The 17,668-nt window shown below is 32.6% G+C and overlaps 1 protein-coding gene across 2 annotated transcripts in view; it reads right to left on the reverse strand.

The window, feature by feature from the left end:
• Positions 1-3,418: 3,418 nt before the first annotated feature.
• Su(var)3-3 (lysine-specific histone demethylase Su(var)3-3) overlaps positions 3,419-17,668 on the reverse strand; it is a 244,016-nt gene continuing 229,766 nt past the window's right edge. For both annotated transcript variants that reach the window (XM_068777695.1, XM_068777697.1), the window contains 6 exons: positions 10,633-10,785; positions 8,136-8,248; positions 7,610-7,733; positions 6,319-6,502; positions 5,542-5,669; positions 3,419-3,871 (listed from right to left, as the gene is read on the reverse strand). In XM_068777695.1, the coding sequence (XP_068633796.1) occupies positions 3,747-3,871; positions 5,542-5,669; positions 6,319-6,502; positions 7,610-7,733; positions 8,136-8,248; positions 10,633-10,785 (827 nt within the window). In that variant the 3' untranslated portion in view covers positions 3,419-3,746. The remainder of the gene's footprint in view (positions 3,872-5,541; positions 5,670-6,318; positions 6,503-7,609; positions 7,734-8,135; positions 8,249-10,632; positions 10,786-17,668) is intronic.

The following is a 17,668-nucleotide window of genomic DNA, read 5'->3' on the forward strand; positions in this document are numbered from 1 at the left end:
CTAGAAAGGTATGAGCGTCTCATACCATGTTATGTAGACGTCACGTGTTGCATTTTCATGAAAGATTATTTAATTTAAATCAATTTAATGATTTCTGAGTAAATGTCAAGTAAGTTTTTTAGTTTAACAACCACATTCTAACAACAACAAAAATTCTTTCGTGTATTTATCACACAAATAAAGAGTGGGCTATAACAAAATTTGCTGTTGTTTTTTAAATGACTTACTGACTAAACAATGAATCTAACTCCATGACTTGGTCACCTTAAACCTTCAGTGCTGTTTGGAAGAATGTTATCGCATGTTTGGAGGACGCCATGACTATATTATCTTCAAAAAAGAAATTATATCCTCTTGCATTATAAAAAGAAAAAAACATTTATGAAGCAAAGTACATGTAACTTTAAATTATTTTCAAAAGTGAACCTAATTATGACTCCTCCTACATTTACAAATATATACAAAAGTATGTATCTGTAGAGGTCTTTCTGCAATCATTCGACATATTGTTCAGCGAGTTCAATCTAACACAACAATCACACAAATTTGTAAATCATAAGTTTTCTATCTTTAAACTTTCATTTAAACTATTGAAGCGCAGAAACTTAGCGTTGGACCCGAGTAGACACTAGTAACCTTTCAAATAAGGATGTTGATTTGCGATCTTTATAAGACAATAATTTACAACGGGAATGCTCTCTCACGACTTGTCCTCTCTTTTCATTGTGCAAGCGTGAAGAAGATAACATATTACACTAGAAGTTGTTCGTGGTTTTGATCATTTAACATACAAAGCAATTAGTTATATGTGTAAAAGCTTAAGAGGGGTGAATGTATAGCGCATTTTTTTATTAATTTGAATCTGTATTCCACAGACATTAGCGTCCGTGCTTTGGTTTTTACAATTACGTTTAAAATTTCTGAATTTTTTTGCTCGTTTTTGTAACTCAAATCGTTAACTATTTAAAATTAAAGTTGATATTTTTATTATTTGTGTGTGTTGAACTAGTGATTTTTTTTTTAAAATCATTGTTGTCTTGTGTTTTTAACGACGCCATAACAATGTCCAGTTTATAAAATTACGGTTCGTGTATAGCGCATTTGTCAGCGAAAAGATTCAAATGTCATGTTTTCTGCAAAAAGCATAAATTTCAATTTTAGTTTAAGAAATAATAACGTAAACATATTACAGTAATAATTAATACATATTAAGACTTTCTACCGGCAGAAATCAAGAGTCTATTGCTTTCAAAGAGATAAAAAATTAATTATTGCATATTTCAGAGTGATCCCTTTACACATGTTGATTGTAATACACATTGACCTCTTTAAAGCATTTACATATATAACCAATCATCCTGTATGCACGTTGTTAATGTGTTTTAAAAAGAGGTAAAGTTAGTAGCTTCTCCCAGAAGCTAAATATTTGTTACACATAAAAAAAGCACAAGACCGGCAGAAGAAGAATTTTATAATTTAAATAAATGTGGAGCTCAATTATGAATAATTTATCGTATTTATTACAAAATATTAAATAAATTATGAACGTATTGATGAGGAAAATTGGAAAGTTATCCTACTTTTGCTATAACGAAACAACATATTGGACATTAAAAATGATAAAACACAGTCATTTTGTGTAAATAGTAAATTTGCTATTTTGTCAAGGGGCAAAAGAGATCCTATATTACACGAAGATAAGGTTAGATTTTGAAATAAAACAAAAACAATATCATCAAGAACTTATATTAGACAAACAAAAAATTATTTTAAATCCAACCCATAAAGTAAACCATGAAAATAAAACCAAGTAACACTTCCAGTGCATTTACGAAAGTAATTTATTGATTACTTAAATTATTATATTTTCCACGCTATAATTTTTTCTTCAATCAGCAGTCTATCAAAACTTTTCATATAGCTCGTTTTTTAAATACTACATCCATTAAGTTGTTTCTGTTCTGTTAAAATTTAATTAAAACCTTCGCATTATTTATAAACATTTTTTGTTCAATTTAATATCATGTAAATCTTTATAAACGGATTTTTTGTGTAAAATCCGGTCTTGTTGTGGCTCATCATTTCGTTCTAATGACAATTTATAATCACTAAAACGAATCAAGATCCAGTCACCGAATCGTTGGAATGAAAAAAATGTCATAATTGTTTCTTTAATGTATTCGTTTTAATTAATAGTTAAATGGACGCTTCGTTCTGTTAATTACGACATATTACAAACTTATTATTTATCGGTATCACATCGATAATCATATTTTCTCATTCCAAATTTCAAATTTAAATTATAGTATGTTATGTGAGATGTTATAGTTAACACGATTTTATCACAACCATTATGTATCGGTGTCTAGGTTAAGAATCTTCAAGGGTGAATGAATCTAGTTTTCTTTTTAATTTCTATCAGAGATATGTTTTTAAAATGCAATAGGAATTAGGTAGGTATAAAGTTTCACAAATTACCAAATCGAAAAACGTATTAAAATCAGGTAATGTCAACTTTACTAAACAATACAATGGTACAAAGCAATCGAGCGCACAAATCATATTTAAGATAAGGTGTGAGAGGAACAGAGCACGACTTACGATATCAACACGAGTTGTGTTCGGTCATGCTCGAGGAAGTGAACCATTACTGCAGCTTGATGCGGAATGCAGATAGCCTTTTTATCGCCATTATTTAATGTCGTCGACTGTTCGATTTCGGATAATACTCGGAAACATTAAAAACACCTTTATTTAGAAACTTAAAAATAGCATGTAATATGATCCTATATAACAGTAAGAAAATTCGAGTAATCAAACATTTTCCCGTAAATCACAATTTAGTTTCATACCCAATTTTTTTTTGTTTTCTTGGGTGGCCCAAGTTGATATACCAAACTTTCTATATTTAAGCCTATTTATGATCTTCACCGGTTATTAAATGTACAAAACTAGATTAAAATATAGTTGTTCCCGTGATAAAATCTTTTTGCTTATTGTTGAAGTTTTCAATTGCTGTTGTGTTAGTAGCTCGGCTACTAACAATTTTCTTCGATTCCTATATATTTTAAATGATTAATTGCAATTGCTACAATATATTGAGACGATATATAAGGTTAAAAATTAATAAATCTCTTGTTTATAATTTTGGTTTAAAAGTAATGCCATAAACCAGAATGTGGACTAAACACGGGATTAAGTACTTTACACGAACAGAGTCGATTAATTTTTTAAAAAGTAGAAAAAAAAAACCTAAAATTTTACCTACAATTAAACGTTTGTGATCTCGAGCGCTTGTTATTGTGATAGTAACGTAACATTAAGAGAAGTTAAAAAAAAACCATTTCCTACGGTTACGGTTCCTAGATCTAAAATTACACAAAACATATGCACGAATTTAAAACTAAAATTTTCCCATTCACAAAAAATAGACTCACATAAAAGAATCATTACTTCCTCTACTACAAAATTAGCATTAAATCTTTATAGTTTATAAACACAAAATCAGCAAACATGGTATTTTAACACCAAACATTAAGGCTAATTTGCTTAGTTTCATATTATAGTGCACTTTAAGACAATAGCATGACTTGTAAAAAAAGTATTTTAAAATTAAAATGAATTTTGTTATAGAACGAACAATTAAAAATTAGTTAATTTCTAAAACTAAATTTTGGTATGTAGAAGTCGTACGTCTGTATTAAAGTGTAATATAATGCATGTGATTTGTAGAGATAGTATATCTACTAGGAGACATGGCTGGAGAAAGGTGCATGTGGCATCAGCAAATCTGCTAGGCGACCTGCTTCTCTCAGCCCCGACAGAAACGCGCCGTGAACTGTCGCTGGGTAGTTTCGCATTGTGTGTTCACCTATAATCATAAAAAAAATTAAATATGTTATTTGGGAATTAAAGTAAACATATCCCGCATAAGATTTTAGTACGATCCCGATAGGCATGTATACGCGGTGTCTTAATACAAACTATCCGTGTGGCCATCTCTTCGGGTTGTTAATCGTGACAACCGGCAGTACACAAATATCACGATATCTTTCAGAATATAAAACGCACTGACAAAAACGGGCATCAAGAATTTATAAAATAATTTTAAGATAAATATTTTTATAACATTTTCGTATAGTACATTTCATTAACATAACTCCTACTAAACATATACACATCTTCACTACCTGCGCTACCACTCTCGTCTGATATTAATTTCAACAAAAGATTAGTGTAAATATTTTAAAAAATGCATGATTTTCCAAAAAATGAATTGAAAATTGTTCTTTCAGAATAGTGAGAAATGTTCAAACTTGAATATTGAAAGGTATAATTAAGCATAAAATTTCTATATCTTCATTATCAAATAGACCATAGAAAATCACGAGTGAGATTTTTGATTGTCAGAACCCTGGATAATGTAAGAATGTTAGATTTACTGCTTTTATTCGGTGTGCGTCGTACTTAATACTTGTCACTTTAGGTTCTAAGGTGGGATAATAAGGCTATTGTGAAATCGTTGTATATTAACAAATAAGCAGGTGTGTTCTTTAGTTACAAAAACATTTGACTATGGTATTATTTGTCTATCAATTGCTTTTAATTTAACTTCAAAGAAATAAGGAAAAGAATCAATTTATCGTTTCAGGAGATTTAAGATGCCTCACATAACTTTTTATGACCTTACACAGCGTTTTTCCTTATCGGAAGTAATAGAAGCAGTATAAGGAAAATGTTATTCAGCTCTTTTACTCGTGATTTTTCTTAGACGTTTAACTAAAGTGATCTAAGAATAGACACATATCTTGTTTATATTATATTTGGTACATTCAATTAATAACAAACTAAATTAAAACATTGATTTTTAGGTAAAAATTTAAGTACATAAATTATTTTTAAAGCCTGTAAATGTTCTGAATATTGATTAATCTACATAAAAAGTATAATATCAACGTCGTTACATTTTACCTGAAACTTATTACCAGCTAACAGGTACAAAGCAGTCTTCTCTGATTAGTTAACTCTAAGTAAGTTCAATTGTCATCTTGAGTTACCATGAGTACCTTATTATTAATATATAAATAGTATTGAAAGGACTGCTACCTACTGGAGGGGGTTGACACATACAGAGTAATAGTTTTCAAGTGTAATAGTCTATAAGGGATGAATATATAACTTCATTCGTCAGCAAAAAGCTTTAAGACTTTTTTTACCATTTACTCAATCTGTATATATATAAGTGATCACTTTGAAATATGTGACATCTATTTTTTTATCAGAATGCAACCGGCCAATAATTTTTGACAGTTGAAAGTCTGCAGGAACAGATAGTAAACTATAATTCATTTTATTATGTGGGAATTCTAATTTTAAGAACGCTTTACACGCGTTACGTTGATTATATTATCTGAAAATACTGATTTTGGATATAGTGTATTATAATATTATAACACATTAATTAACAACAAATGTGCTTCACATTCACCATTTCAAAGCTGTTACATCTATACCGATCACTTTGTACAAATAAATACCAACCAGCAAAGAACAGTCTATTCTCCCCCGTGGAGGCGGGCACCGGCGCCGCCAGCAGGTCGTAGTCCGTGCCCGAGGACCCCACCGCCACGAAACTGTACGAGCCGCGAGCAAACGGATCCGCGCGCCATCTAAACCCACAAACATTGCAGGATTAAATATCACCATCACCCGTAATAAGTAATAAGTAACATTTGGTCCGATGTTAACGACATATTAACTTGCTTTTATATCTATGATATTTATATTTCTTCATAGGCCTGTTCATATAGGCCTTTCCCTTAGATTTTAAATACCGCCTTCAGCGTCTTCGGACTGCCTTAAAAAGGCCGTCTGCCAATTTTGTGGATGGACGTCCAACGCTGCTCTTGCCAGTCCGTGATTTCCACTCCAGAATCCAGCGCCCTATGCATATACTGCGCACTATGCAGCCTGTCCACTGCCACTCAAACTTACAGGCCAGTTACCTTCGTTTGTCTAGTGATCTCCTCATACTTATTAAATAAAATTTTGAGTTTTGGCCAGGGAGGCTTAAGCCTTGTAGTGGGCATCTTTCGGTTGACGTGTTGGTAATGATTTATTTGTATCCAAATTCAAGAATCAAAATTATTTTTCAACATCTTCTATTTAATCTTGTTCTGTATTATAAACTGAAAATGACTTACAATGATTGATATTACAATCTCTGTCCGCAAATAAAAATTTCAACAGGAAGTTTAATCACTTCATGACAATAATGTGAATACTATTGTATAGTATGTTATCTTTCAAACAAAATACCTCGTAACGACACACTCCTTAGGCTGCGGTACGGCGGCGTGCCCAAATATGCTCTTGAGCACTGCGATGCAGCGGCCTACGATGACGTCATCCGTGACGTTCTCCATGACAGCAGCCGCCTCGCCGGCCACCAGAGCTAGTAACACTGGAGCGCTGTACAGGTTCCAGAATAGGAACAGCTCGCCTGACGCACACGTAACAACGAAAAAAAAATTATTTATACGATAAAATTATATATTTTCCTAAGAGCGAAAATAACATTTATCATGCATTATTTCATTTTTATTCTTCTTGTTTACTTTAAGTAGAAGAGAAAACTGTTTACAGTATCAAGATCAAACATTTAGAAAAATTACGATGTCGTACTATGTCTGCTCACGAAGAGACCTTCATAGCTAGAAATAAATATTTACATGAGATATAATTTTATTACGTGAACACGTAATTTTATTATTCACTTAATGAATTAATACATTTTTATAACAAAATGCCTAGGAGCAAATTTTATGTTTACGGACATATGGACTGTGTTTAAGATATTCGACGTGCGTTCTCACATAACTCGCAACGAAACGTCGGATGATAGCATTCATCAGATATACCGAAAACTTTAAATTGGTATCGAAGAGAAAACGCAAGAATCGTCTTACATTGTTCCGGTATTCCCATCGCAAAAGTGGGGCCTTAATGAAGCTAGCCAACAAAGAGTTAAGGTGTACTAAAGCATAACGTAAAAAATAGCATGTCCCGACTCGTTGCAGTGATTTATCGCAGAAGAGTGCCCCTCGGGGTCTCTCAGTAGCGTTAAATTATTCAGCTTTTAATTCGTTATCGCGTCGCGGCCGCGGTTTCTGCGTTTTACACTATTTACGTCGGGAAATAATTTAAAAGCGGTATCCTCGGAGAACAAACGGGGCACAGTTCATTTCGAAGAGATCGTCAGAGATCTCTATTTTATACAATTACATTCATCTTTCCCGTTATATTCAATTGATAAGATGAATATTTTTTTTTTGATTTTTTAGTATCCGCCACAAAGAATGAGCTGAAACACTATTAAAGTTGTGCAATATTTGAAATAGCTGAAAATACGTCTCAAGGTTTGTATAGTCAATGATATTTTTTGTATTGTGTTGGACAAAACTCTTATACTAGTTGACAGACACTCACATACATTTTATTAAACGCTTTTTGTATAATTTTAACTTGTAATAGATATTTTTTTTTAATTTGCGTCTATGCCTACAGCTAATTTAAATGTTTCACAACAGATAGTATGTTTATGTCACACCTCTACTGGCGGTCGTTGTGCCAACATGTCCAAAGAGGTTGGCGCTGGGGTCCCAAAAGGTGCGCTCAAAACACAGCACTACTTTATTTAAATTCCCATAACCAAGTCGCTTGATGGCCGAGACCTGCGAAAAAAGGGGCTTTTATTGAATCTTTATTAAATACAAGTCAATATTTAAATTTTCATTTTAAGTCTCTTGTTTTATTATTATGGTAATCAAGAAAGAAATTATATTTATATACTGTTTTTACATAATTTTTATATTTCTTTAGATAAAGTTGTTCTCGATTTCTCTGTTTACAACAAAAATTTAATCTATATCTATTCATTATTATACCCGCGTATTATCGTTCCGGCGGTAAATTTAAAATTAAAAGAGCTTGGCGTGTACTGATTTAATTGAAAAATATTAGTTTAAAACATGTGCGATTTGCAAAAAAAATATCCAGCCTTAAAGGCTGAGGTTGGAGCGCTACAACAAAAAACACATCGTTATTAGCCGTGGCGTATGAGCGAGTTTACGAACCTTCCAGTCGGGTAGCGGCGGATCAAATTTTACAAAGTTCTGTTGATTCTGGCCGTTGTTCGCCACTGCAACTTTGAGCACTCCCAACGGCAAAGTGCACAGAACCACATCACCTGGAACAATATCGTGCTGTATTAAAACTTTCCACCTGCACCTCGTTCCACTCAAACGGACAATAATGAGACTAGTTCAAACGGAAATTATTGAAAATGCTGCTGCTTATTAATTTTTGGAATGAAGTTTACTTTTTAATTTCACTCTGTTATAAATTGTTTTACCTCGATATTTGTTAACAGTCTTAATCAGTTCATTTCATTTCATTACGGCCACATAGATTTCCAATAGGACTGATTGGACTAATGGTTTATTATTTTTTTAGTTTGTTTACTGTACAAACCTCTTCTCTTCTACTTTTTCAATAAGATTTGTTAAATATAAATTAAGGTACCAATATCTAGAATAAAATTTACTAAAAGATTTCTATTCATTGAGTCACAGTAACAGTAAGCAGCTTTAATGTTTATGGGAACTTTTATGAACGAACGAAAAAAGGCCGTAAAATGGGAGTGTTATGCTATAAAAGCGAGCAATCAGCATTAGAGCTACACTTGATCTTAGCTAACGACCCCTAGCTCTTGCCGGTATACGTCGCAAATATAACGCCATTCACATTAATCGAGATCTCGTGCTGCGAGTCTGGAGGCGCAAAGTTAAAAACATCGCTTCGGAGCATTTGCTTACGCAGATTTAAACATTTCAAAACCAGGAGTACATTTTTCATTTGTAAATACTACTCAAAATACATAACAGTGAGCATAATAAGCAAATTATACTAATATTTTTGTTTAATTTAGCATATGCTTTTGACTTGTACTGAATGCAAAGGATTGTAGTATATCAATAGTAAATTTATTTTCAAACTGCAAAATGAAACGGAATTGACCAAAAGAAAGAGCTTGTTGGCGATTCGATCCTGTCTATCAATAACCGGAACCGTAAGTTTGCTACGATATCTTTTACGTTAAATGCTGAAAGCGTTTTATTTGGGTCAGTAAGTTGCAGTGCGATAGCTGTCAGGGAGAAAATTGAAAGAGAAATTCATGAGGAACGATATATTTGGCATGTAGCTGTGCTCAAAGGAAGTGGTTTTTTTTTTTGTAAACTTGGCAATGGCGGGCACTGGGACTGCTCTTTAGAGTCTATCTGGCACTTTTACAATTGACTTCGCCGCATGCAAATTCAACACGGCCTCGAGCGAGCAAGGGAGAATGGCAAGCGGTGGGTCAACAGAGGCCAGAATTTTTGCGCCTCGTCAAAGTGAAATTAACGCGTTAGAATTGCAAATCATTCCGCGACAAAGAAATGACAAGGAGCCGCCGGCGGCGTTGTGGATTTTTCTCATAACGCCCATTAATTTGTTCATGGTCATTTTTGTGTCCTTTCTGACTCTTTTAAAACAATTTTTTTATACATCGAATACAAGTATTAGATTTTTCTAAATCCATAGTTTACGTTAAGGTGAAATTCATTATTTGAATTTTTACCGTTTTCAAAACGAGATTTCGCCTGTTCATTTTGGACCACCACTGGCCGCTTTACAACTACAATGTCCTACAGATCAGTTACACAATATTTATTCGTTATATCTCGATAGACATACAGGTTGCCGTCCGTTTATTATGTCCGGAAGGCCCACTTTACACCGCGGGCGACTCTATTGTGGCCAAACCAGCGAAGATTCTGAACTTTCTTCTCGCCAAAGATGTTAGATTCGTTTAACTCACGTTATTCAAGGTTGACGTTCTTCTTCTTTAGATGCCACAATTTAGTCTCTTCGCACCCAAGATCTTTAGAAATTCCTTCATATTTACAACTTAATGAAATGTTAGGTCAGTCTTCCTGCTACGAAGTTTGTTTAGCGTGCAAGTCATTCATCGCGTACCACTAGGCATTTTAAATGTAGAAGCGTATTTTTTCATTGTGAGCAGTGACAGATAACAGCGATAGAGGACTGAGACTTGCGATTGTAGGTCGCGACTTTGATTTTTAGAGTCTTGCAGTGGGCGTCTATAGGCTGAATCGACGAAACAAGTTATGTGAACCTTTCGACGTTATTATAAGCAGCGCCTGCCACATTTAACTCTTGATAGTTGCACCTGGCAACTGCAACGTTGATCCTGTATTCGCCTTTTCCTCGGAGCCTTTCAATTGCTTAGGCACCACTTAATTTCTCTAGGTTTTTATTTATTTTACAGGCCACACCCAAAGATCCCTATAGTCGGCGATCTTGCAATGCCCGCATCCAGCGTATTCTCGCGACTTTGTCCACGTCGTCGATCCACAGGGTAGGGGGCTACCTATACCCGATAAAGTCTGATAGGGCGCATACCCTACATCTTATAGGTAGGTTACACCTTGTTTCAAACAAAATGCTAATAAAACAAAAGAACGAAATATAAAGACTGAATACATGATTAAAATTGAGAATGTAGTATACCTTTAAACGTTTGTGCTTGATTTGATACTCTAGGGTTGAGAGCTTTCACTGTCACCCCCGGTCCACCGTAGAGAATTTCTGTGACTGATGTGCCTAACCTTATGTCGAGACCCTCCGATAACGCCACCGGTACGCAGGAATATCCGTTGCGCACTGAAACAAATGTACACTTTTATTAAACTCTTCTACTAAACTATGCATTCAAATAACGATAGTGTTACAATATTACATGTTCGTCTGTTAAATTTGCATTTTAAATAAAGCAGCCAATTTTTATTTTAATACCCTAAATAGTTTTTGGTTTCACAATTACTAAGAATGATTCTTTTAAATGATCAAATGCGATATTTAAATATATCAGATCATGATACAACCATGCGCATTCCCGCTGTATCGTAATTATTGTATATGTATTATTTAATAAAATTATTGAAGTAAATTATTTGCGATTTTTTCAAAATATAATTTTAAATATTAAAAAATCATAATTTTTGTGCTAAGGCTACCGAAATAAATTTTTTCAAGTTTTAGGACTTCTTGATATTTTCAAAATTCTCTTTGCGCCCCACAAAAAACCTCTGGATATTCGAGATCTATATATTCATTAATAATTAACATCGAAAATTAAAAAAATATTTAATTACTTTTTTAAAATATCAAATTGTGGTAAAATTTTTTTTATATAATACATATTTTGTTAAATGAAATAATACCCAAAAATCTAAAAGGTAAGATAGGGTAATGAAAATTCTTTATAATAATTTTTCTCGCAGATTGCTTCAGAATGTCTATGACGTGACTGAGTAAACACTCATTAGAAAGAGTAGGTACATGTTAAAAGAATTTAACACAATTATAAATATAATAACATTACAAAACAACTATCTCAGTCAATGCGGCTAATGAAAAAAAATCAGGAAAGTAATTTTATGTTAGAAATTAAGTTGCAAGGACTGTGGGTATTACAATGTTGTTTTCAATTAGCTTGATAGCGAGACTGCAAGGCACTTTATAGTGTTTTAATAACTTTAACTGAGTTTCTTACTCCATTAAATTAGTTCCATTATTCCGTACTAACTTTATGAACGCCCGGAAATATTGAACCTTTCGCAAAATAAAAACAGAAACGAAATTTAGAAAAATCAAAAGAGAATCATGAGTTACGACAAATTAAGTTCGAATGCTGAAAGGCGAGTTCTTCATCTTTGCTTGGATATATTGCAGCCGCATAAGTGCCTATTTTTCGATATTTGTGCATCAAAGTTTGTAACATTTTAAACTAAAAATTAAACAAAATTAAACTGAAAAAAATTTAAATTTTTACTTTTACTTAATTTCCATAAAAAATATTAGAGTTGATAAAAAAGTCTTGAGCTTATGTCGAAAAAACTATATTTTAATTTAGGAGTAATTAAGTTGGTGATTACTTATTTTATCTAAATTAAAACAACAATCAATACCTAAAACAAATGAATTGTGTGAGTGTCAAAAATTCTCGCATATATTTTATATTAAAATATTCGCAGCAGTCCACTTCTCTTCTTTATGTTTATTATTAAGTATATATTTCAAATATTTGACAATTTTTTATTATCAATTACGTAATACCCAGTAAAAAGCTATTCAAATATACACACACGAATGAAAACAAACGGATTCAAATTAAGAGCTTCAGTATACAAATTTAAAATTTTACACGTCGTGTTCTCGAAGCGGCGACGGTATTTTTAGTGCATGCAGCCGCGACAATGTAACCGTTTAACGATATTAGCCCAGTTTGATGTCACAACTGGCTGCGCGAGCGAAATGCATGAAATAGTGTTGAGCTAGTTCCAGGATCCAGAATCTATGTCTTTTCAGTTTTATATTTGTTACCAGCATGGTACAAGTCAAGATTTAATTTAATTGCTGACTGATTTTATTTTCTTTTATTCTACAACTGCCATAAACTATTGGCCTGTCGTATTTCAATAGAAAAAAAATAATGAATCAATTTTGAGACTGATCACTTTACACAGTGTGATTGTAAATAGTACGCATGATGTAATAAATATGCACAAATAAACAAAATTTTAAAGCTTTATGTTAACAAATAAGCTGTGATTACATTGACCCCTTAAAGCTTTTACACCTATAATCATTCAGTTGTACAAGACAACACACATAAATGCACACTACTCTTTGACGGCGCAGTAATATCTGACAATAATCATCCTCTTTAAAAGAGTAACCAGTACAAATTGAAGTTTAGATGTTTTAGAACATAAATAATTTTTAATATTGTAGCACTGACATTAAGTGCGTAAAAAATTCAACAAACAATAGACAATACGAAAGAAATTGCAGACTTTGAGCTGTATTGACATAACATATTTTGAAAGAAATAAAATGTTTCCATTTAAAAATACGAATTTAAAATAATCAAGAACAGCACTAAGTAAACCAACAGTGCGCTGGAAGCAACCGCGAATAGCGCAGAAGCACTTCCTGAGCCAGCTACTGTGCCATTTTAGCGAAATTAGTTTGTAATGTAGATTAAATTAAACGTATCTAATTACATTAATTTTTGTTATAAGACATGCCCGTAGTTTCTCATTATGATACTTTTCGCGAATGTTCAGTTCAATATTGCATTTTTTAAAATAATCACTATGTATGACAGAATCAAAAAGGGTAATTCCATGAAGTCCTTTAACTTTTTTAGTTAATTACATTATGGCTGTTAAGAATTTTATTGGAGCAATAATGTTTAAAAAAAGGAGAAGTATGCTCTCTAGAATAAAGTTAGCGGTAATGTTTATATAGATATGTTAAATAACGTTTCGATATACAAACAAAACTGGATTATCTCAAGCAAATGTTAGTATTTAGAATATTCTCTGTTATATTAAATATTGGTTAACGCTCATGGTAGAATATTACCTTCCTTTTTTATAGCTCCAGCCCACACTGCTGCCCAAGTACCATTTGCAGATCCGCGAGTACGATTGGTTTTGATGTACAGTCTAACTCTATTATTTTTTGTTACCTTTTATTAGATACTACCATAAGCTATGGCTTTTTATCATTTATTTACTAACATTTAAAAAATAGGGTTACTCAATAGGACCATCTACTTTCGCAATATTATGATCCAATTGGTAAATAATTATGTTGTTCATGGTAAATGCTGCGAATCCCTTGAAGTAACGCCTGTATCAGATAATTTTTGGTAGTGAACCAGATAAAGATTGAAAACCTCAAAAAGTACCGAAGTAGAGACCAAGAACTGGCAACAGCAGCGTAGCACGTCTGCCTACAAGGAAAACAAATGACCTGGATAAGGTCGTCGGATGACGCTACACGTAGGCCACTTTCTACCAGTCCTATTAGAAGTCTGCGGGGAAGCCCTTTATCTAACAGCGGACCTCCTGTAGCTGAAATGATGACGATTATGATCGAGTCGTAAAACGGTACGATATCATCATATCGTATAACTTTTACTGATTATCACTTTTGTTTTTCAATCATGTCTCATGAACGTAAAAACGTCTATTAATTTATTGGTCGATAATTTCTATAATGAAAACATATAAAATAAACTGAAACAAATAATAAAATTTTGATATACGTGTGTTAAAGGTCAAATCAGAGTTTCTGTATTTCAAATTCCAGCTTTTAGTAAACAGCGCCTAGCCGTGACGTTCAGTGTACATAGAGCTCACTCGATTTGCCGTCAATATAGCTCGTATAGTTCATACAGCTCGCCCGAGGAAAGTGCAAGCACTAACTAACAATGTTAGCCGCCACCTCCGTGCAAGACAACAATCTTGTGACGTTGCGCTAGGTCATTAATGCCCTGGGAGCTAGTGGCACCGATAAATATATGGTCTTATTTTGCTTAAGAACTTTCTTATATTAATATAACTATATTTATATTGTAAGCTTAGGATACGAAGATATAAGTTAAGTATATGTATTATACATACACTCAGAGTTAAAATGAATTATTAAAGTTTGAAATAATTTTTAGGTACCTTTGCTAGAAAATAGTAAAAATACAAAATTTGAGCGACAAAAAATATGGAATCTTCTTGTAGAAGATGTTTTTGGACAATGATCGTCCTTCATCACCAAATTTTATTTTTAAGCTACATTTATTTAGAAAACTGCACGAAATGGTATACTTGTTTACTTTTTTGTAAACTTAATTGGTGGCAAACGCCCCACTTGTACGTAACTATTTGCTATTCGAAAAGAATTATACGATGTTAGATGAATGTATGTATAGTAAAAAGTAGTATAGTAACGTATCGTTTCCTCATTAAACGAGGATGTTTGATAGTGATAATTGCAGAGATTCAAATTTGTAATTGAATTTCTTAAAAATTAAAGATGCAACGTCATTTAAAAAAAAAGTGAAACAAGGTTTCTGTTAAGTTTTCTGTTACAAATATTTCAAAAATTTAATTTGTGCATTGAACGAGAAAAGCTAACGAGTAAGTTTGCGCACCTTTTGTCCTGCTTCAATGAAGCCACAGTAAGTTTATGAAGTTGTATCACGTCAACTATTTTACTGAAACAAATATAGTACTCGTGTATACATTGTTGTATGCTGTTACACTTCTACAACAACGGCTATGAATGTGAATTAAATAATATCAAATTTAATCATTTAGAAAAAAAAATCCGTACTATACGGATAGAAATTTTATGCCTTTGCCTCTGCGATATTTATATTCTTCTTTATTTCAAAACTACACAAAGCAAGCTGAGTAGTTGAGAACCAATTTCTTTGGGCTAAAATATCGAAGCATTTTGTCTTAGCGCTGCACATTCTCCGTGAAGTGTGTTTTGTTAAAATTAATAAATCAATGCTAGAACTAAGGACATCGATTCGTCACTCCCCGGTAAACTGTTTCAGCTAAAGGAGGTTTCACACAGGAGTACTTCATTTCAATTAAAAAGGTATTCAAGTATCCGCATTAACTATATTAAAATTTTATAAAATTTCCTTCCGACTAACTTACAACTGTTTAGCCTTTTTAATCTTTGTTACAATAGCAGCATTTTGATATACTTTACAACAGAGAAAACTATGCTGGTTTTTAATTACAAGTTATTTTTTTACCAGTAAACTTTTAATTTAGTAAGTAACGAGATGAGTCTGGCCAATGAATGAATTTACTATATCGCTTTAAATAAGTAGTACTACAAATTTTTTTTTATTCATACTGAGCTAGATGGAGTCAGGTAACTGTGTTGTTGCATTTCTGCATGCTGACATAGTTCCATGATTTGTATTACGCAGTTCAAATTTACTGATTTAATACTTTGAACCATGGACGATGTATTTTCAGATAAGCCCTTGCTTTTGTAAAGATAAGATTTGTTTATGCTACGGCAACTTGAATTTACGATGTTTGACTTTTATTTCGCAATCGGCCATAAACACGACGCAGGGGAAAATACGTGGCAATTCGTTACAAAAACGGCGTTACCTCGAACATTATTTGAATAATTTCACGAAGCGCTGAACACAAATAGCTATAATTAAGCGAGCCCTTTTCGCATTTACCTGAGCTGTATTAAAAAAAATAGAGACTGCTCTCAAATTACATTTGCGGACTTAAGTATTTGCTAAATGGTCAAAGCAGTTAGAACTTTAATGATTCGTAAATTTTGACTACAGGTGCTGAAATAAACGTAAAATGAATTGCGGTTATTACCTCCCACAACGGCATTAGTATTTCATACAGAACTATCCGCTACTTTTTAAAATCGCCCGGTTCTATCGCGATGAAACACACAGTATTGATATTAAACCAAAAACAATCCCTCCAAGCTAAGTTAAATGAAAAATAAAATAAAAGTATTAATAAACTTTAGAATGGGCGATATTAACGAAAACCACTAGAAGTCCGTACACATTGCTAATTATATAAAGCATTCGTAATTTATTTCTTTAATATTTAAATGTTGACGCGAATTATATTTGATACCGGCGCTACCGAAAACATGACTGCGTTATCGGTACAATGAGCCCGCTTATCGTGGTATTATTCACTCAAAATCATAACCTTAAAGCAGATATCTGCATCACATTTGTTCTTAATTAAGTAAACTTTTACTTAACAACTTGATGAATAATCATACTACACATACATCATAATGAGCGTCAAGCTGGGCTTAAATTGTCTTCATTTTCATATGCATTACTTTGTTACACATAGCAATAATATTGTTAAAAATTATGATTGTCATTAAAGACCTTTGAATTTTTTTCATTAAAGATAATAAATAAATAAAAAGACAAAAAAATTACCCTGTTTGCACAAATTGCGTACTAAAATATTAATATGGATCATTCTGAAGATATAATTATCTCGATAACTTGAACCCACTATTTGTCACATAATAACAGGCGGTCTGTTTTACGACTCGTTAAGATTTCATAATAAATACCAGACAATTTCCACAAAGAAGAAGTAGGTCTACAATTTTATTGTTAATCTTTATTGCCAACTATATCAAACGAAATGTCGAAATACCACAGAGCCGCGCCGTAAATTTTATGCTTTATATAAACTCCTCTAAAATAAATAGTTTCTAGGGTGGTACCAATAAATTTATTATAATTTTATTTCTAATATTAATTTACGTAATTAAAGTATTGTGGTTCTAACTTGCAGTGTTAATCATTCATTAATATTATTGTTTTCTTGACCATTTATTATATTATACTTTATTATATTTTAATTCATATAAATAAAATGTTGTATTAATTCCACCGCGAATTAAAATCACGTAACAAGCATCTAGTTTAAATATATTTGCAGACTTTTACAGCAGAACAGAATGCGCGTCGAAAATTACGCTAAATAAGCACCGGCACGAAAACCTTTCGCAAGCAAAAACAGATACCACACATTTTGTTACACGGAGACCATAAAAATAACGGCAGCGCTTCGTCAGTTCGGGAATCGATAAGTTGATGCGCAACGTACGAAAATTCAATTTCCCTACATTGTTGCGCGTGGTCGGAAGCCAAAAATAC

Source organism: Battus philenor, unplaced genomic scaffold (assembly GCF_028537555.1).
Source record: "Battus philenor isolate CCGP_79_NKW_IND1 unplaced genomic scaffold, ilBatPhil1.0.hap1 SCAF_14, whole genome shotgun sequence".
Taxonomy (NCBI): domain Eukaryota; kingdom Metazoa; phylum Arthropoda; class Insecta; order Lepidoptera; family Papilionidae; genus Battus; species Battus philenor.